The sequence below is a fragment of the Oenanthe melanoleuca genome, chromosome 26, assembly GCF_029582105.1.
Source record: "Oenanthe melanoleuca isolate GR-GAL-2019-014 chromosome 26, OMel1.0, whole genome shotgun sequence".
Lineage (NCBI taxonomy): Eukaryota > Metazoa > Chordata > Aves > Passeriformes > Muscicapidae > Oenanthe > Oenanthe melanoleuca.
The window spans coordinates 656,496-677,793 of NC_079359.1; the positions used below are offsets into that span (position 1 = coordinate 656,496).

At 52.8% G+C, this 21,298-nt stretch overlaps 3 protein-coding genes across 4 annotated transcripts in view; 1 reads left to right on the top strand and 2 right to left on the bottom strand.

The window, feature by feature from the left end:
- RAP1A (RAP1A, member of RAS oncogene family) overlaps positions 1–411 on the bottom strand; it is a 31,498-nt gene extending 31,087 nt beyond the window's left edge. The window contains exon 1 of the mRNA XM_056511318.1: positions 277–411. The gene's annotated coding sequence lies outside the window, so the exon portion shown is untranslated. The remainder of the gene's footprint in view (positions 1–276) is intronic.
- A 12,972-nt stretch (positions 412–13,383) lies between these two features.
- ADORA3 (adenosine A3 receptor) lies at positions 13,384–16,749 on the top strand. The gene is made up of 2 exons (XM_056511494.1): positions 13,384–14,388; positions 15,772–16,749. The coding sequence occupies exons 1-2, from the start codon at positions 14,042–14,044 to the stop codon at positions 16,370–16,372; spliced, it is 948 nt and encodes a 315-aa protein (XP_056367469.1). The 5' UTR covers positions 13,384–14,041; the 3' UTR covers positions 16,373–16,749.
- A 1,097-nt stretch (positions 16,750–17,846) lies between these two features.
- C26H1orf162 (chromosome 26 C1orf162 homolog) lies at positions 17,847–21,236 on the bottom strand. 2 transcript variants are annotated; one of them, XM_056511498.1, is made up of 6 exons: positions 20,743–21,236; positions 19,985–20,047; positions 19,602–19,713; positions 19,212–19,300; positions 18,814–18,893; positions 17,847–18,390 (listed from the first exon to the last, which is right to left on the bottom strand). In XM_056511498.1, the coding sequence occupies exons 2-6, from the start codon at positions 20,013–20,015 to the stop codon at positions 18,331–18,333; spliced, it is 372 nt and encodes a 123-aa protein (XP_056367473.1). In that variant the 5' UTR covers positions 20,016–20,047; positions 20,743–21,236; the 3' UTR covers positions 17,847–18,330. The 2 variants fall into 2 exon arrangements, with proteins under 2 accessions (XP_056367473.1, XP_056367472.1); XM_056511497.1 differs by having other exon boundaries at positions 19,985–21,236.
- Positions 21,237–21,298: the final 62 nt, after the last annotated feature.

Below are 21,298 nucleotides of genomic sequence, written 5' to 3' on the forward strand. Positions count from 1 at the left end.
GGCGGGGCAGGACGGACCGGCCGGGGCAGGACGAGAACGGGGCCGGGGTTGGGGTTGGGGCCGGGCGGGGGCCGAGCCGCCTCCCCTCGCTGCCGGCCGGGCCGCGGGCAGGGAGCGCCCAGCGCGGCCCCGCTGACACCGCCCGGCCCCGCCGGACTGCGGGCCGGCCCCTGCCCCGCTCCGCCCGCCCGCGGCCTCGCCAGGCCCCGCCGGGACAGCCGGACCCGCCGCTTCCCCGCCGCTCCCCGGCCCGGCCCCGCCGCGCTCCCCGCTCACCGCCGCCCCCGCGCCGTCCCCGCCGCCGCTCGGCTCCCCCGGAGCGGGCTCGGGGCTCGGGGCTCGGCTCGGCTCGGCTCCTCCTGCCGCTGCCGCTGCTGCTGCTCTGCGCGGCGGCGGCGCCGCGTCCGCTCCGCCCTGCGCGGCCGCGGCCTGGGGAGGAGCCAGCGGCGGGCGGGGACGGACGGGCCGGCAAAAGTTCCGGGAGGGCCGGGGCAGGTGCGGAGTCCGGCGGGGGCTGTTCGTGTGGGGAATGGGCGTCTAATGGGGCTGCTCCGTGTGGGGAATGGGCGTCTAATGGGGCTGCTCCGTGTGGGGAATGGGCACATCCAGCGGGGCTGTTCGTGTGGGGAATGGGCACATCCAGCGGGGTCTGTTCGTGTGGGGAATGGGCACATCCAGCGGGGTCTGTCCGTGTGGGGAATGGGCACATCCAGCGGGGTCTGTCCGTGTGGGGAACGGGCACATCCAGCGGGGCTGTTCCTGTGGGGAATGGGCACATCCAGCGGGGTCTGTTCTGTGTGGGGAACGGGCACATCCAGCGGGGTTTGTTCTGTGTGGGGAACGGGCACATCCAGCGGGGCTGTTCGTGTGGGGAACGGGCACATCCAGCGGGGCTGTTCGTGTGGGGAACGGGCACATCCAGCGGGGCTGTTCCCGTGGGGAATGGCCACATCCAGCGGGGTCTGTCCGTGTGGGGAACGGGCACATCCAGCGGGGTTTGTTCCTGGGGAACGGGCACATCCAGCGGGGTTTGTTCCTGGGGAATGGGCACATCCAGCGGGGCTCTTCGTGTGGGGAATGGGCACATCCAGCGGGGTCTGTCCATGTGGGGAACGGGCACATCCAGCGGGGCTGTTCATGTGGGGAATGGGCACATCCAGCGGGTCGGGGCCGGGGCCGGGCCACTCTGCAGCGGCGGGAGCGGGTCCAGGCACGGGAGCGGAGCTGAGAAGGGGCTGGAGCACCAGGAGCGGCTGGAAAGGGGCTCAGCCTGGAGAAAAGGGGGACCAGGGGCAATTTCTGGCTCTGCACAACTCCCCGACAGAAGGGACAGCCGGGGGGATTTGGGGTCTCATGCCAGCCAACAGGGACAGGAGGAGCGGGCTCAGGGAGGCCCAGGGAGGGAATTTCCCCACGGGAGGGGCTGAGGGTGTTTCCGTGCGGAGGTTTTGCTGCTCTGTCACACCGCACAGGTGTCACCAAGAGGTCCCCGAGCACTGCGCACCGCGGGGCTCAGCAGCAGCGCACATCACCTTCACCCCTGGAAAAGCTTCTCTGGAAACACAGCACTTCAGTGGGTGTGGGGGTTTGTTTGTTTCTTTAGAAAAGCCCAAAATAAAGAACTGTGACATTGGATCACGAAACCAACAAGAAACAGACAAAACGCGGGAAAAGAAAACAGAAAAGTGCGGAGGGTGTTTTTGTCCCCGAGGGTTTGTAAGTGACAGCAGCCACACAGGGAGGATCAGGTCAGAAGTCCAGCACAGGGAGATCTCTTCATTAGCCCCAACTTAAACTGTAATTCGGCTCTAAACTACACACTCCAGAAAAGCTAACGTCAACAGTCAATAAATTTCAGGGACTTGCTTTCCTGGTTAAGAATGTGTAAATACCCCAGGAGGAGCTGTAGCTCCTTCCATGGCTGCAATGCCCGGCTCTCCATGGAATGCAGAGGGATCTCTTGTGTTTCCCAGCACTGTCATCTCCTTGCACAAGCAGGGACAGCCCGAAGGCTGCAGACACTGTCCCTAGGGAGATGCAGAGGACGATGCCAGAAGCAGCAGCAGCAGCGCACCCACGGGCCTCCCCACACTCCTCTATCTCCTCTTGCAAAGCTTCAGGGACACGAGCAGATTTGTTGAGGTCTGAGGCTACAGGAGCAATATTTTAGCAGTCATGCTGCCTTTCATCCAGAAGTCCAACAAAAATGCTAAATGTTATTTGTCTGGCTGTAGAGATGAGAAAACAAAGATTAAATGACTTATCTGAAATCCCCAGCAAGTGAGCAACCAGGAGACACACAGATCTCAGAGTCCCCACTCACCCTCTGTAACTGAGACTGCTCCAGTTCTCCCTCTCACAGCTCTGTGTGTGCAGCAGAAATAAATACACAGCGCAGAATTTTGCTTCCAGGTACAACTTGTGGCTGCTGATACTGATCTGCAAATCCCTGGTTTTATGGCTTAAGAGGTGTCTCCTTCCCCGGGGACCACCGTGCTGGGAGCGAGCAGGTGAATCACTGCTGGCTTTGGATCGCTGGAGGCAGGGCGATGTCAGCAGAGGATTTCCACACTTTCTGTCTCTGCAGGAAGGACTTGGCAGCCTCAGCACTGAGAGGCTCAGTCGGGACACTCGGGGTGGCAAAAGCATCTGCCTTGAAGGATGCTCAGCACTCGTGGTTGAGCAACCTGTTTCTTCAGAGTACAAACGTTATCGTGAAATCTGTGACCTTAGGAAGTTACTAGCTCAATGTTTAAAAACATGAGGTTGTGGCTGGAAAACAGGTGGGGACAGAATATCAGCAGTAACTTCTGTTTAAAAGCTGTGCAGAAACATTTCTATGGGCAGAAACTGCGAGGGATGCAGTTCCTTTACCAGGCTCAGTGTACATGGAAATGTTTGAGCATTCTGCAAGGTTTTACCCCGAATTTCCTTTGAAATTAAAGCTTTAGCAAACTTTGCCCCAAATATCAAGCCATTTGCAGCTTTTCCCACTGAGCACTGACTGAAGAATTTTATTGTATCTAAGGAATCACACACTGATCTGTTTCATGGCTTGTGGACCATCTCCCAGGTTTCAAAACAATGAGGGTCCGGGCACACGGAGGGCCTGACTCAGCGAGTCAGAGCTCCTGTTTGATGTGTGTTCTGGGAAGGGTGACTTTTCCCCCCATTTTCTGCAGGTTGGAGTGGAAGCTGATAACATTTATTGCTGAGTCAGGCTTTGCAAGTACATGAAATTAGATCTGGTTGAATGTGAAGCTGGTTATGAAATGATTAGAAGAGGAGAAGCAGGTCCAAGTTCAGCTGAAATCAGAGGCACTTTTCCTGGTGACTCCAACAGGGAATAAATCTGGATCTCTGTTTCTCCCAGCCCCAAATCCTCCAGGCAGGCACATGCAGCCCCTCAGAGCTGTTTCAGTCGCTGCTGCTGCTCCTTTTCTCTGGTGCAGCACAGGATTGCTCCTCAGCAAACCCAATTTCCCAGCAGGGTGTTGCCTCCCGTGTCCACACCTCGGTGCATTTCCCCATTTCTAACAAATCCCATTATTCCAGGGAGGTCTCCAGGGACTGACAGCACTGACACCTGCTGAGGGGTGGAACCTGCTGACAACCCCAGACCAGGGGTTTCCACTCCACACCAGCTCAGCAACACCAGCAGGTTATGAGGCAAAGAGAATCGATTCTCTGCATCCTGTCACACCCAGGACACAGCCTGTAATGCCCTGGACACAGCCCAGGAAATCCAGTGACCCTTCACACTGCAGTTTTATTTAAAAGGTGTAATTTATCACAGCCCATCTGTTTATACAAAACAGGAGCTGCCACAATAACTTCTTTCCCGAGCTCTTCAGTCCAAACCAAATTCAAATTAAATTACACCAAGATTTCACTCCCATTTTCCTGCTACATGGCAGCAGTTAAAGACTGAAAGGAAAACACTTATTTATCCCAGCACATGCAACAGGATTGTAATTTTTCACCTGCTTTTGCAGCTGAGTTGCAGAGGTTGCACTGAGTCTTCCACAGGCAAATTAATATGAAGCAGAATCCCTCAGGACTGCTTTTATTCCAAAATAATAATTGCCCAATTGGATAAATCATCACAAGTTCAGCTGATGTAAATACATAGCTAAGGCCCATTTGCTGATCTAATGAAATTCAGAAACAATTTGTGATTGCATAACGACCTTGGATTGCTGGCTGATAGAATCAGAGGGCTGGAGAGTAAATGAAAGTGGGTTTGACACCATGCAGGCTAATAACACGTTATCCTTTTGCTCAGGCTGTCAGAAATAAAGGTGCTGACTGCAGCCTGCTCCTGTCCTCAGTGTCTGGACCTAAACTGCACAAGGAAGGAACTGGTGCTCTCTAAACTTAAAATAATCATTCTTTAAACTCTACTCAGGGGAGAATCAAGAAAAAATGCTCATTCCAAAGATCTCAACACAAGCCTTTGAAGTGCAAGCACAATATTTTCTTTACAGATGAGATTGCAGTGTATCATTATGAATAATGACTTAATGATGTAATTAACAGTGAGCACCCACATGGCTGCCAGCAGCTGCCCTGGCTGAGGGTCACAGCTCACACCTCACCTCCCACGCTGTCCTTGCCAGGGATCCGACCACAAAGGATGGTTTAACACAGCCCAGCTCTGCCCTGAGCCTGTTCCCAGAGCAGACAGGACCAGATTCCCCAAACCCCCATCCCTGCTCCCACTGCAGGCCTGGTTTGTTCTGTGCCCACTGTCTGGCTGGGTGAAGCTGCTGGGTGATTAGGCAGATGAACTGGGAGCTGTGGGATCTGGGGAGGGATGGCTGATCCCAAGGCAGGGCTCTGCCAAAGCTCCAGCAGGTTTCCTGGACTGGCTTGTCCATGCACTGCAGTCCTGCTCCTCCCCCAGCTCATCCCGTGCCCTGAAGTCACTCGAAATCACAGCAGAGGCTGGTCCCAGTGCAAACACAGAGGGGTTTTCCAGGTTTGAGCCCTAGGGATGTGAGCACGGGGCTGCAGAAAGGGTGAGCCGGCAGGAACAAGGCTTCCTCTACCAGAAACACCTGGGCTTTCCTCCTGTGTGACTGTCACTCTGAAAGGGACATGGGATGCAAGATTCTCATGCAGCTTCCCAAACATTTCCCTGCCTTGTGATTGTGCCAGAAAAGCCTGGAGCCAGTCTGGTATCAGCAGTTCTGCAGGGTCAGGAGAAAGGCAGAGACTGATTGGGGTTTCTGGTTCAAGGGTTTTATAAATACCATCAGAGGCTGTGAAACTCACTGTGGAAGGAAGCACAAATCCCACTTCCCGTGCTCAGCTCAGCAGGGAGCTGCCAGTGATCATGCACAGGGATTCCCACCTTTCAGCCCAACAGCAGCACAATGGGCTGCTCCCACTCTTTGCTTTCTGCAAGAATTTCCTTGTCCAAAGCTGTAGCTGGAATTTCCTACCAGAGGAGAAGGATTGGATGCTTGGGTTGGGATCTGACCCAGCAGCTCCTCATACTGAGACACATTTGTAGGATACTTCCCAAATCCCCTGGGTAGGGATGGGTGGCATCTCCACAGAGACCCCCATGACACAGCCAGGGCCTGATTCTGCCCTCAGTAACCCCATCCCCAGTCTGCAATGTGCTGGATTTGCACAGGGAAAAGCCAAAGCAGAGGGGACTGGAGCTCCCTGACCCCTGCACAGCCACAGGGAGAGACCCAGGAAAAACTGGGACAGCAGAGCTCGACATGAGCAGGAACAAGTGTTATTCTTTCAGCTGTGCTCACTGCTCAAAGGCAGCTGCAACCACACATTTTCTATTTCCCAACCTCTTCCTGTGCAGCCCAGCACTCGCTCTCCCTGTGGTCGGGCAGTGCCTCCTCCAGCTCTGGGTACCAAACCTCCTCCTCCACTGCCAGCTGCTTTCACCCATTTCTAGGGCAGCTGCAGCTGCCATTTTCCTACTTCTATTTTGTAAAAGCCAGCAGAAGAGTATGGGGAAGTGGGGGAAAGGAAAGAAAAAAAAAAAAAAACAAAGATAAAATGAAAGTTAAAATATAACTGCAAGAGGAAGTCAGAGACATCCTTTGACTGGAGGTTTGGTGGAACCTACACAGTGAGACAAACATTGCCTTGAAATTAAATGTCATACATATTGAAATTGAGAGAATATCTACCCCAGTAAGTACTCCTTCTCATGTGTCCTTTCATGGGATTTAAACACTTGTTTTCTTTAAACAGTCACACAATGACTGTATTGTAGCCAAGGGGCAAGTTTTGATGAGCAGGTAAAAGTAACAATCCAGGTGTTTGTCTGTCAGCTTCTGGAAGATCCATGGAGTTTCTTCATTACCGGTCCATGATTCAGCCATGATTCATGAATAAATTGTCCCAGTTGACAGCTGGTTCCATTCAGGGTCAGTGCCAGTACCCAGGATCAGACACTCCCGGTGCCCTCAGCCCAGCCCCAGGCAGCACAGGCAGCACAGGGCTGCAGGACAGGCTTTAGAAAGACACCAGTGAGGTAATAACGAGCTCACCTACACCTGGAGATGTGTGTTTCCAGTTACTGCTCTGCTGTCCTAAGAGGATTTAATCATGGCCCAGCCTTGGAGACCCTCCAGCACCTCCATTCCTCCTGCTCCCAGGGCTGAGCAGGAGCTTCTCCTAAAGCAGCTGTGGCAGGAGCAGCTCCTCTGCTCCCTCTCATCGCTGCTCCACTGTAATTACGAGCACAGTAACACTCAGACTTTTGACAGCACTCTTTGTTTTCTGATGGCTTCCTGAACACAAGTGAATAACCCTGGCTCTGAGCCTCCTTCTTGGGAAGAGCAGGTATTTTCCTCTGGATAAAGTAAAGCAAATGCTGAACAGGAGGGAGCACGAGGCACCTGTGTGTCCTCACTCACAGCCAGTGCTGATCTCCCCTCCCAGCACTGCCCCCGGCTCTGTTTGGGCAGTGTCACAGCCTGAGCCCAGCTCTGCACTCAGCTGTCGCCTCCTCAGCGGATCATGAGTCACTTCCAGCCCTGCTCTGACTCAGGAGCTTTGGCTGGAAGCTGTCTGAGAAAGGCCTGGCTGTCCTGAGTCTGCCACCCTGGGCAGGACAGCAGTGCCAGGGCCGGGCAGGTCACCTGGGACACACTCAGTCTCCTTTCTGCACCCAGAGATCCCCACAGGCTGAGCTGTGCTGTCTGTGCGGCTGCAGCCCGGCTGAAAATCCAGCCACATCCTCAAAACACTCGGGTGTGCTTTGGTTCCCAACACTTCCCTCTGTTGCCCTTTGGAAAGAAAGTGTTTGCATAAATAGCAGCAGATGCGTTTGAGAGCAGCTCTCTCCCAGCCCGAGCGTGGCTGTGGAAGGAGCAGAGATAAAACTCTCCCATCTGATGTGAGAAATGCAGCAGATGGGTTTGCCAGGAGCAGCCAGCCCGGGCAGGGAGGATTGAGGCTCAGGGACTGAATTTGTCTCAGCATTCATGGCAGGGTCTGGGGGAAAACTGAACCAGTGGCAGCTCAGAGCTCAGCCCAGCAGTGACCTGGGCAGGGGGACAAACTGGCAGCTGTGCAGCCACCTCCAGCTGTGGCTCCCCCTGACACGGGGGTGGATGTGGGGCTGAGCCCCCAGCGCTGCCCCTGCTGTGGGAGGGCAGGGATGGAGCTCCCAAGGCTGTTTGCCCAAAGAACAACGTGCCAGGGATGAGGGTATTTATCTCCCAGATCTCACTTTTACCCCAAACAGGCACAAAGAGTCCTGTGAGCTGCTCTCCCTTTTGATAAACCAGGATGGCAGCTGAGCTCCTGGCACGATGGGGGCTGATCCTTAAGGTTGCCTTAAAGATAGAAATCTCCTCTTGTCTTTCCAGAGCTGCAGAAACCGCAGAGCTATCAGAGCACTTGATGGCTTGTTTTGCTGCCGGGGCTGAGTGTTGTGGCGAGGAGCTGCATTCCAGACTGACGGGCTGCTGTCAGCACCGGCCCCAGCCCAGCAGTCCTGCCTCTCCCTCTGCTCCCTGCTCCATCCCTGGGCAGGGTGAGGAGCAGCTCAGCCGGGTTCCAGCCCTTCCCACTGCCCTGCAGCCCTGGCAGGGAGCAGGGGCTGCTCTCTGCTCTCCTGACACCTTCCACACACCTCTGGGGGCTCTGGGTGCTGGGTGTCCTGGGCATTGGTCACTCCTGCTCCCTGCCAGCCCATTGCCAGCCCATTCCCATTCCCTGCCAGCCCATTGCCAGCCCATTCCCATTCCCAGCCCATTCCCTGCCAGCCCATGCCCACTCTCAGGTTAAATTCCTTCCACTGCAGTGTTGTGCTTCCTTCAGACAAATCTTAGGGGCAAACTCCAGATACATCATTGTGAGGCTCCAAAATCTGCAGCAAGAATTTAAGAATACTTTATTTCCCCCCAGCAATCCTGGCAGACAGTGTCATTAACAGAACAGTTGTCTACAGCAAGGAGAACTCTCTGTGTGTTTTGTTGTAAGGAAAAATAAATTCCTTGTTTTCACTAAGGAACCAAAAAATGTCTGTGAGTTAATTGTAGAACAAAAGAGGCCTTGATTTCTGCCATGCTTCATGGAAAAGGTTGGATCCAAATATACATACATTAAAAATAAAAAGGTATAAACAATGCTTCCTTCCTAAAGAGCTTCCCTGGCAGACCTGGAGCCTGGCTGCCTCCAGCTCATCTTCCTGTTGGTGAGACCCAGGCACACTCAGGCACCTCAGGACCACTTCCCTGGAAAATGGTTTGTTTTCATCCATCTTTGATCAAAGAAGGGCCCGAAGGTTTTCCTTCCTGCTTGGCACCTTTGTGTGTGGCTGCCCTTGGTTCTGTGGGAGCTGAGCCTCCCTCTCCTGCCCTGCTCCAGGGCTCAGCAAACCCTGAGCTCCCTGCAGAGCCAGCGGCACCAGGCAGCTCTGGAAACCCGACCAGTGTGGGGTTTGGGACCACTCCCCTCTCGGCTTTGGAGCCATCAGCTCCTTCCTCCTCCCCAAGGGCCCGTGGGCTTCCATTTGTTCATTTGGAATTGCTGCTCCTTGGGGAAAGCCTCTGCTTGCACCTCAGAGGATTAGGGCAGCCACAGGAGCAAATCCCTCTGTTCATGACACCCGGGCAAAGCTGCAGGAAAGAAATCCTGTTAAGCCATTGGGGCCACTCCGAGCTTACCCTGACAGAAACGGCAGCACTATAAATAAGATCTTGGTTTGATTAGGGAAATAAAGGCAGGAAAAAAGCACTTAAAAGATATCCAGAGGAAATATAAGCTTCACCCCCCCCCCCAGTCATGCTGACAAATGATGAATTAGCCCACGAATGCCAGTCAGAGAGTGAGTCAGGATTCATAAATAAATTACAGCAAGATATTCATAGAATATCCTGAGCTGGGAGGGATCCACAAGGATCACAAATCCACCTCCTGGCCCTGCACAGGATAACCCAAAATCTTAGGAATCACCTTGATAATAGTAATTTAATCTGGGACATTTGTAGCCTGAGATGCCACTAAACATTCAAAATTCAGAGTAATCCAGTGACCCCATATCAAGCACATCTATTGATTGTGGTTGATAAACCACACATTTCTGGCAGTGTCCACTCAACTTTGTTGGAGAGAAGTGATTTGGAGAAGCTGCTCAATGGGTTTTACACCTCCTGTTGTCCAGCCCTGAGCACAGGCAGGGCAGAGGCAGTGCTGCTGCTGAGGATGCTCATCAGGGACATAATGGCACTTTCCTCCCTTGCTTTTCACAGAAGGGCTTTTGCAGTGCTTTGCATTTCAATAATTTGCTAGTGTTCAGAAAGAAGAGCTGGGAAGGGAGCTCAGGGCCTTGGCTTTGTTGTTTCACCCCGTCCTGCCTCCCCCAGCCTTGCTGTGCTGAGATGCAAAATTATCAGTGGAAGAGTTTATAAAATGTCAAAACAGTTTCTCTCCTGTCAGCCAGACAATTCGTGTAAATAGAGCCTCTCTAAAGAACCTCCTGCCAGCTCCAGCCTCCCTTTCATCTCCCCAGGATTTATTGTATGCCATTTTCATGGAATTTTAAAACAGTCTCTAATGAAGAGTGAGGATGGAAAGTTCTGTGCTGTGCAGAGGGGGATCCTGGATCTGCTGTCACCTCCCAGGGCCGGGCAGAGAGGCTGTGAGACACAAACTGAGGTGATTTCCTTCCTCACAGGCAGGAGCTGGCTCTGCAGGCTGCTCTGCAGCAAGCTGGGAAAGCAGCTCTGGGGATAAAATATTCCAAAAGGGTTCATTTCCCCATGAGCCGGGGTGAATCCACTCAGCCCAGGGCAGGAAGAACTGGATAACCCGGGACTGGAGCTCCCAGGGCTGGCAGGGAGCATTCCCCAGTGCATCCAACTGTGCCAGCTGCTCTGCCCCCGCTGCACTGCCACACCCAAAAACCTGCCCAAAACTCCAGCTGTAATGTTGAGAGAAATGTCGGGTTTGTCTTCACAAACGAGCTGTGGATCTGCTGGTAGATAAAACCAGCACTGAGAGAAAAGAAACAATGGGATGGATTCCACTGACTGATGCATGGAGAAAGACATTTGCCTGTACAAACTGTAGCTTTGCTGATAAATGAAATTGGATATTGGAAGATGAAAGAAGCAATGGGGGGAAACCACGAATTCTATAAGAATTAAAAATTAAAAGGGAGGGTTGTACACTAGAGGGAATCTCAGGTGTCAGGTGTTTGGGAAGTCTGTGCCTCTCAAGTACCACAGCCAATGGGGAAAGAGAGAGGGAAATGTGGCATGGACAGGGATGCCAAGGGCAGGGATGCCATGAGAAGGGATGCCAAGGGCAGGGATGCCCTGGGCAGAGATGCCATTGCCAGGGATGCCAAGGGCAGAGGTGCCATGGGAAGGGATGCCAAGGGCAGAGGTGCCATTGCCAGGGATGCCCTGGGCAGGGATGCCATGGACAGGGATGCCAAGGGCAGAGGTGCCATGGGAAGGGATGCCTGGGGAAGGGATGCCTGGGGAAGGGGTGCCAAGGGAAGGGATGCCAAGGGCAGGGATGCCATGGACAGGGATGCCTGGGGAAGGGATGCCAAGGGCAGAGGTGCCATCCCCATACAAGGAGCAGCTGCTGCTGGGAGCTTTCCCGAGCCCAGGACTTACAAGGGGCAAAGCTCCTCCCAAGGCAGCTGCAGGAGCTGCAGCCTGCTCGGGGCAGGGGAAGGGAAGGGGACGTCCCCTGGCACTGTCCCTGCCCTGCCAGGACAGTTGTGGGCCTGTCCCACCCACCCATCACGGGACAGCAGGAGAGGGGCAGGGATCAGGGCCAGGCTGCCCCACAGTGCCACACACTCGCTGCTCTCCTGCCCTGCGTCCAGTAACACCCGGGGCCGCCCGAGGCTGGGGCTGCCCTGGAGGGCAGAGAGCAGCCGAGAGCCCCTGGCAGCTCCCCTGGCAGTCCCAAACACCCTGCTGAGTCACCAGCAGGATCGAGCCCCAGCACAGGGCTCAGCGAACGGGATGTGGAAGGGAAGAGGAGCTTTCCAGATCTGATTCTCCTCTGACAATTTGCTCTTGACAGCAGCTGAAATCATCTTTGGAACCAACCCTGCATTCTAAGGACAGTGAACTTTGCCTTTCAGCACAGCTGTGTGTGTGCCAGAGGAGGGGTTTCTTCAGGTTTTTGCATCTGTGAGAAATACCAGCAGTGGTTTTCTAACATCACTGTGCCCCTGCTGGAGGGGCACGTGAAAAAAATCCCAAATGTGGAGTTTCAGAGGAAAACCAAAAGGGTCCTGCTCCTGTCCATCCCTTCCCAGCTCTGTGCAGACCAGATTAACTCTTCTTTTACCATGGATGGGGAAACTGAGGCACAGCGACAGGACACTGTCCCCCACACCAGGCTCCAGCCTCTCATTCTGGCTCGTAATTCAGCAGCCCACAGTCACTCTGTCATACCAGATGTGATTCTGCTCCACACTCACATCCTCTCTCTGCCTTGCTTTCACTTCCTTCCCAGGCAGGGAAGAGCCAGGACAGAACTCACTTGGTTTATGACTTGCTTGGGGCTTTTCCCTACAAACATTAAATTTTGAAATCCAGAAAAAACTCCTCCACACCCCTTGGCACAGGAGCAGGAGCTGCTGGGATGGAAGGAAAGGGGGGACACTGCTGTCCCCAGCAAGGGACCAGCCTGGCAGTGTGAGCACCGGCTCGGGGACACCCGGAGCAGGCTGGGCTCGCTCTGCCCTCCCCTCCCCTCCCCTCCCCGCGATGTTTTACAGCCCCACCACAACACAGCAGACGTGGCTGTTGTTGACTCACACGATAAGATCATTGCTGTGGGATTTATTTTTTTTTTTCTGTGTGTTATTTAGAAATATTTTTTTTTCTAGCAAATTTGTTCTCCTCCCCTCCACCCCCAAGTGAAAAGGGAATCTGTGCTCAAAGCCGCAGCTGAGATTGCAGAGACCTTCCCTTCCTGATCCTTATCTCACCAGGATGTAGGAGGATCCCTCGGGAGAAGCTGGAAGCCTTTCTCCGGAGCCATCCAAGGAACAAGCCGAGTGCAGCCTTTAAATGGCAAAACCATCAGGAGCTCGGGGACCGGGATCCCAAAGCCTTTAACCCCCTCTGGCTGTGACATCCCCGGGCTCCGACCCCAACCTGCCCGGCCCGGGCTGCTCCTGGAGCTCAATAACGGGATCTGAAAATGCTCCTTGGAATCCTGATGGGCACCAAAGCCCGAGGCTGCTGCCGCACAGCCCTGCCCGCCTTTGGCTGGGCTCACCCGGCTGGGCTCACCTGGGCTGGGCTCACCTGGGCTGGGCTCACCCGGCTGGGCTCAGCCGGGCTGGGCTCTCCCGGGCTGGGCTCTCCCGGCTGGGCTCACCCGGGCTGGGCTCACCGGGGCTGGGCTCACCGGGGCTGGGCTCACCGGGGCTGGGCTCTCCCGGGCTGGGCTCACCGGGGCTGGGCTCACCCGAGCTGGGCTCACCCGGGCTGGGCTCACCGGGGCTGGGCTCACCGGGGCTGGGCTCACCGGGGCTGGGCTCACCCGGGCTGGGCTCTCCCGGGCTGGGCTCAGCCGGGCTGGGCTCACCGGGGCTGGGCTCACCGGGGCTGGGCTCACCCGGGCTGGGCTCAGCCGGGCTGGGCTCACCGGGGCTGGGCTCACCCGGGTTGGGCTCACCGGGGCTGGGCTCACCCGGGCTGGGCTCAGCCGGGCTGGGCTCACCCGAGCTGGGCTCAGCCGGGCTGGGCTCAGCCGGGCTGGGCTCACCGGGGCTGGGCTCTCCCGGGCTGGGCTCACCGGGGCTGGGCTCACCCGAGCTGGGCTCTCCCGGGCTGGGCTCACCCGGCTGGGCTCAGCTGGGCTGGGCTCACCCGAGCTGTGCTCACCCGGGCTGGGCTCACCGGGGCTGGGCTCACCGGGGCTGGGCTCACCGGGGCTGGGCTCACACCGCCTCTGCTCCAGCACCGCCCTCTGCCTTTACAACTCGGTTTTCTGTGTCCTTATCCTGTTCTGATTTGATTGGGAATTAATTTTCCCCCAAGTCAAGTCCGTTTTCCCCATGCTGGTAACGGCACACTCTCCCTGGCCTTACCTCCACTCAGGAGCCTTTTATTTTTTAATGCAGCTCCTTTCAAGCCCCTGAGCTGCCTCAGTTCTGACACTGACTGAAGAGATTAACTGGACTGATAAGTGGCTGCTTTGCAGCCAACTGCTGTTGATATTTTTGAAAGAGGAACCTGTAAAACTATTTCTTTATAAGTTGCTGGTAAGAAGGACTGTGGAAGCTTTCCCTCGTTGTCTCTTCCAAACAGCTGCCCAAGGCACGTGGCTGACCCGAGGCTGCTGGAGGATGCAGTGAGCCTCAGGAGGGGTCTCCAGAGCGGGGAAGGGCTCCTGGATGCTGAGTTCCTGCAGCTGCTGATACCTGCCCAGGTGCTGGGGACACGAGATAGCAGCGAGCTGTGGATGTGGAGAGTCCCCGGGCCAGCACTGCAGATCCACGCGTGGCCGTCCATGCCCACGTCCCCCCGCGCAGCCGCAGCCGGGGCAGCCGCAGCCGCAGCAGCTGGCGATGCCGAACAGCAGCCTGGCCCTGGGCAGCCTGCACGGGCTCTACATCGGCACCGAGTGCCTGGTGGCCCTGCTGGCCACGCTGGGCAACGTGCTGGTGATGTGGGCGGTGAGGCTGCAGGCGCTGCACAACACCACGCTGTACTTCATCGCCTCGCTGGCGCTGGCCGACGCCGCCGTGGGGCTGCTGGTGATGCCGCTGGCCGTGGTGGTGAGCCTGGGCATCGCCATGCCCGCCTACAGCTGCCTCTTCCTCTGCTGCCTGCTGCTGGTGTTCACCAACGCCTCCATCCTGTCCCTGCTGGCCATCGCCATCGACAGGTACCTGCGGGTCAAGCTGCCCACCAGGTGAGCCCGGGCTCCTCTGCCCAGCCTCCTCTCTGACCTTTCCTCTGCCCAACCTCTCTCACCTTTCCTCTGCCCAGCCTCCTCTCCGACCTTTCCTCTGCCCAGCCTCCTCTCCCTCCTTTCCTCTGCCCAGCCTCCTCTCTGACCTTTCCTCTGCCCAGCCTCCTGTCCCCTCTTTCCTCTGCCCAACCTCTCCCACCTTTCCTCTGCCCAGCCTCCTCTCCCTCCTTTCCTCTGCCCAGCCTCCTGTCCCCTCTTTCCTCTGCCCAACCTCTCCCTCCTTTCCTCTGCCCAACCTCTCTCACCTTTCCTCTGCCCAGCCTCCTCTCCGACCTTTCCTCTGCCCAGCCTCTCTGACCTTTCCTCTGCCCAACCTCTCTCACCTTTCCTCTGCCCAACCTCTCTCACCTTTCCTCTGCCCAACCTCTCTCACCTTTCCTCTGCCCAGCCTCCTCTCCGACCTTTCCTCTGCCCAGCCTCTCTCACCTTTCCTCTGCCCAACCTCTCCCACCTTTCCTCTGCCCAGCCTCCTCTCTGACCTTTCCTCTGCCCAGCCTCCTGTCCCACCTTTCCTCTGCCCAACCTCTCCCACCTTCCATCACTCCCTGTCCCAAGCCCACCTGAGCTGAGCTTTCTGAGACTCAGAGCTCATGAGCAGCTTGATGCTCTCGGGTTATCGCTGATCAGAATTTGGCCACAGGATGTGTCTGTGGGCAAACTTGAATTTTCAGCACTTTGGTTAGTTGCACAGGATGCTGAGCGTGTTATAGGTTTTTTTTTTTGTTTTTTTTTTTTAAGTCTCTGAGCTTGTCTTTTAAATAAAATTCCTTTTAGTATTTGCTGAAAATACAAAAACAGTAACAAACTTACTAACAGTTAACTGAAGTCACTCACTGTTTGCATTTAAATGAAAATACACAAGCTAGAAAAGCAAAGCATAGCCTCAAGCATCCAAGAAATCGTATTTTATAATGGGAAAGGTGCTATGAAGCTGAAGAATGAATTTTAGCCCTACAAGTGGCACAAACCAAATAAAAAGAGGAAGGTACAGCCAAGGACGCCAAGAAATAAGATAGGACAGACAGCAGCAGCAAAGCAATATCCTGGCAAGAGGAGAACTAAGATCATAATGAAACAAGAAATAAATTAGATTAAACATCCAATTTTAAACAAGGGAACTTAAGCACAGTTCTGGCTGATGCTGGGAAGTAACTGTTACATTGGACAGTTGGGGCTTGTCTCAAGACAAAATTTGGTTTCCCCCCCAAAAAAAGTTAATGCTTCATTTTCTAGCAATGATCCTGCAGTATTGAACAGGCAAGTTCATCCTTAACTACCTTAAAACGCTTCTCTTTAACACGACTGGGATTTCTTCCCCTACAGATATAAAATAATCACCACTGAGAGGAGGGTGTGGTGGGCCCTGGGGCTGTGCTGGTGCCTGTCCCTGCTGGCAGGGCTGGTGCCCATGTTTGGCTGGAACCAGGCAGGCCCCAGCAGCTCCAGCCCCCTCCGGTGCCACTTCACGGCCGTGATGAGGATGGATTTCATGGTGTATTTCTGCTTCTTCACCTGGACCCTGCTGCCCCTGCTCATCATGTGTGCCCTGTACGCAGAAATCTTCTACATCATCCACACAAAGCTCAGCCAAGGCACTGCTGGGAGAGGGGCTGGGGCTTTCTATGGCCAGGAGTTCAAGACAGCCAAGTCTCTTGCACTTGTTCTCTTCCTGTTTGCAATCTCCTGGCTGCCTCTGTGCATCATAAACTGTGTTTCCTATTTTTACCCCGAGTCTCAGATCCCCCCCTATTTGATTTACTTGGCAATCCTTTTATCCCATGCCAATTCTGCCATGAACCCCATTATCTATGCCTACAAGATAAAGAAGTTCAAAACCACATACCTTTTCATTTTAAGGACCTATATCCTGTGCAAAAAGCCAGACCCAGCTCTTACAGAGCAAACAACAGACCCACAGTCATAAATAAAGGTCCCAGAGCATGGATAAAGCACCTGGCTTTGCTAAGAAACTCTTGGGAAACTGCAGGACCTGTGGATCTGAAGCTGCTCTAAAGCTGTATGTGAATATATGTCTTTATGTAATATAATTTCTGAACACAGAAGATGGACATTTTGTCTAGTTGGGAGTTTGGGATTTTTTTAACATGAGGATTGGTTGAGTTGATTGAAAACCAGGATGTGTTCTTTGCTGTTCATAATCCAGCAGCTCACAAGCTCACTGACTGTTCTCACTGCATTTGTCTTGTCTGTCCATTCAGATTTAACTCTAGTCAGTTTGTGCTTCAGCCAGTGTTGTCAATTTTCATGAGTAATAATAAATAGTAGATGGATTTTACATTATTTTGGCCTGCTGAGTCTTCCCATGACAATCAAACAAACCTGCCCAGTTTCAGTCAGTTCCTGCCTGGGGTGGCACAGGAGCTGCAGTCATTGTTACACCACAGCTCACACAGCCCTTATTTAGGGAACATGGGTCAAACTGAGAAGAGGTTCTTAATGGCCAGGCTCTTTTCTTCTCCATCTTCAAATAATAGAAGCGGTTTAGAAAAAGCAGAAAAGGGAGGGAATCATTCTGCTCCTCACTTAGAGAGTGTTGGCATCTCATTTCTTATCTGAGGTAACCCTTGTCCCAGCCAAAGCTCTGCCCACCTCACAGCTCAGCTCTATCAATAACCAAGCCAAAGGAAGCCACTGCACAAAATATCAGAAGAGTATCAGAACTTGCTGCAGGCTTTCCTGTGAGCATTGATGGACCCGATTGCCTTCAGCAGAAAACCAGGTCCCACCTAAAGAGCAGCAAGTCACTTGTCAGAATGATGCACAGGGAACTCTGCTGATGTGTTTTGGATAAACTGCACCAAACTCCTGGCAGGCTGCTTGGCAAACTCCAAGGGAATGAGGCACAAGGATGTGGAGGAGGAACAGAGAGGACTGAGAGCAAAGCAGAGCAGCCCCAGCCAGTGACCCTGCTCATCCGAGGGACCCAGCCCACAGGAGGGAGGGAGGGAGATGCTCCCCCTGTTTTCTCTATTAAACAGAGCTTGAAGGAACTGCCTTGACAGAGGTGAGAGCAGAGAACAGCAAAACAAACACCACAACAAAAGTTTTTCTGCTGACCCTGTGAAAGTCTTGTGGCCAAACCCACGACACCAAATTTCAGAGCACCAGAGCGTCTGGTGACACTTCCCAGTGTCCCCGAGGTGGCAGCAGCTGCGGGAGGAGAGGAGGAGGAGGAGGAGGAGGAGGGGCAGCGGGCAGGGAGCCCAGCCCGGTCCATCCCCGGCTTGGTGCTGCCCTCAGGCGGCTCCTCCCGCCCCGCTCCGACACAGCCACCGCTGAAACCATCCCCGTCCGTGACACGAACGGTTTGTACACCGTGCTGACATTACAGCTCTTGGTAGTAACAGGTGAATGAACATTTCCAGAGATTCTGGCTGTCACACCCTGATTGTGCATTTCTTTCATGGGACCCGACCAGGAAGCAGAGATTTGCATATAAACATTTCATTATCAACACTTCAATAACAGAAAATTACTAAACAGAGCACTCGGCAATAAAAAAAAACACAATACAAAAAGTTAGAGTTGCTGACCGAAAAGGGAAACACAAGGACAGAGACGTGGATAGATGCAGAGAAACATTTTCATTTCTCAATTCTCTCTGGTAGCTCTCACAAACGGAAACTTTACAAGGGCAGGGAGATTTCTACAGATGAGGAAATCCTGTAGAGCAACTCTCCCTTTGCCCACACTGGTGGCAGCCAGTTTGGAACAGGAGACAGCTTCCAGTCATAACTGCAAAAAGAGCTGTGTCACAGAGGGCATGGGGCATTCCCATGGTGCAACATCCTCGTGGCTTTTGATGTCCAGAAAGTGGGAATGTTTTTAGTTCATTTGGAAACATTTCATATTTCATCCTCATCACACAGGCAGTGATGTCCTGCCCCGCTGGAAGACCAGAGTGCTGTAGATCACTTCATTCTGGGGATGTGAGAGAAGCCACAGACATTAGAGAGCACAGGCACAGCAGCTCAGCAGGAATTTCCCACCTCTAACTGCCCTCAACACCACACACAGCCTGTCCTGCATGGGGGAAGGTGGGAAATGCTGGTTCATCCCACTGGTCAGTCTGGCTCAGGGTTCTGGGCCAAGTCTCCTTTAGGGCCTTCCAAAGAATTAATGACACAGAGGAAAACTGCCCTTTAAAAAGATTTCTCCTAACCTGCCCAGTCAGTGGTTTAGTTAAACCCCAGAGCCCCTGAAGTTCTTGACAAAGAACGGCTGAGTAACAGCTGAGTCTCAAAGGTGACTTTTCTCCCTCCCACCCCAAATTAATATTTACCACCCTGTCAAGAATGTGGAATATCTGCATAAAGCATTAGAAATTACAGTTGTGACATTTACCTGGGTGTTCCTAAGAAATTCCTCAGCTGCCACCTGGGAGAAAGCTTCCTCTTGTAAAGTTTGGTGGGATTTTTTATAACCTAGGAAGGAAAGGGATGCCAGTCTCAGCTGTTTGCACTGTGCAAGAGAGGCTGGAGAGGGGTGACTGATGGGTGAAAGGGACTGAGGAATTCAGTGTGGCCACGATTAGGATAAGAAAATCCCACAACCAAAAAAAAACCCCACAACCCATCAGTGGCAAAGTGAATTTTTTTCCTGAAAGCACTGCTGGGATGATTCATGAGGAGTTGCTGTTCATCAGCACAGAGTCATTCAAGGCAGACATTACTTGAGCCACTTTCTCAGTAACTTCTGCAGTCACTATCACTTGCTGTCATGCCCTTGACTGTGTCACTCACTTTTCCTGAAGAGGAAGATGATTGCAAAAACCAGGACAGTCAGGAGGACACCAGAGATGAAGGCCAAGGACATGTACAGTATTTCATGGCTGTTGATACACAGAAAATCCTGTCAGAACTCTGGTTTCAACAGAGGGATTGAAACATCAGTAGTGCTCAAACTCACCAAACTTCATGGAGTGTAATATTTATCCCCCAGATTAACATGTGTGTATCTGCACTGAGCATCTCTAGGAATCACCATCCAGTGCATGGACTAAGAAATTCTAACCAAATTTTAACCCTCCAAGATGTTAAATATGTGATATATAACCCTTCCCTTGCACAAGGAGGCTGTAGTCTCAGGAAACTTTGGGTTTGAAATCAGGAAAAAAAAGGTGCAGCATTTACTTATCAATCCAGCATCCAACCCCTGCAGCTCTGAAAGCAGCTGTAGTGGTGTGGGCAGTGCTGGGGACAGTGCTGGGGACAGTGGTAGTAGTGGGAATGGCTTCTGGTGCAACTGCAATAGAAACAAAAATAATCACGTTTCTCCAGTAGTACTACCAGCAATTAGAAACACACAGGGGGCTGTGTCTGTACAGTCTGTCTGAAAGTAGAACCAGCAGACAGGAAAATTCTGCTGCTCAGATGGTGTCTGCAGCCATGCAGTTCTTCCCCAAACACCCCCCGTGCTCAGCTTCCCCCACAGCAGCCCCTGGGCCAGCACATCACCTCAGCCAGCAACACTGCAGCCAAGGAAATTCCTTAAAAAATAAAATAAAATAAAATACCTGTAGCTGGTTTTGAGGAAGGGCTTCCCATTCTCTCAGAGCATTAACTGACAGAAAGAAAAGCTGAAAGAAAGGGAAGAGAGTTATATTTAAACAGGTATACACATCAGCAAAACAAACCTGCCATCCTCTTCTAACTCAAAAGACTTGATTTAATTTTTAAGCATTTCTTGGAAATTTTTAAAAGTGGCACAAAGCCACTCAAACCTGGCAGTTCCTCAGCATCAACCCCTTCCAGTGTCTTGTTCCTGAGCACAGGAGGTCACTGCTCCCTGATGGGCACGGCACCTTCTCACCCAGAAAATGCAGGATATTTAATAACCAAACAGCACCTACAGGATGATTTTTGCAGCAGCTAAAACACTGTGAGCATTTTCATAAGCAGCAGCTTTGAAAAGTTCCTTCCTTGATGTGTTTAAGTTAAATTGACTTTTCCCACCAAAACAGGAACAGTAACTTCTCAAATTTGGGCGTGGAATCTTAGAGATAAGGATTCTTACAGACATTCTACAAAACCCCTACACTGGCATTTCTCACCACATGCTTTGCAAACTGTGGATTGTGAATAATGTGAAAATACTACAACATGAAAATAAACACCCTGTTCTCTGCTGCTGCCACATTTCCCACTGCATCCCATTGTTGCCACATTCCAGAGGAGTCAAACCATGAAACCTCCCAGTTTCCCACAGCAAACCTCACAGAGTGCTGTGCTTGCAATAATGAAAGAAGCAAGAAATGATCCAGCTCCCTCTTACCTCCCACCATGGAAGTGCTGCTGGAAAACTCCCCAGGTATCAGCACACCAGTTTAACCACTTGCTTGGTGAGAAGCATCTGTCACACAGTTCAAAGCTCAGACTTGGGCTTACACAATTGTGGAAGTTAAGCAACTTCACTTTTTCATTATTTAAATTGACAAGAAACAGGAAACCATGAAAGACACCTGCATTTTCTGGAACTGTTGATCTAAAAAAAGTAAGGCAGCTTCAGCTCAGGTTGGCTTGAAGTAAGGTTCCTGCCTCTAGAGAACACCATTTTGGTGAGCTGGTGTAGTGAGCTGTGAGGAAACTGTGTTTAACCCCACTGAGAAATGGGATTGCAGGCACCCCCACCCTGCCCACTTGGCTTTATGGACCACATAAATGACATCTCAGCACACACAGGAGGAGTTCATTCCTGTCTGTGCTTTGCTGGGATTTTTAACAAATTCCTTCAGGGAAAAGCTTTCTATAGAAAGAAAATGAAGAGACTTATGCAAGTCCAGAAAATCTCCTCTGGAATAAATTTCCCCATCTCCCTATTTCAAACTCAG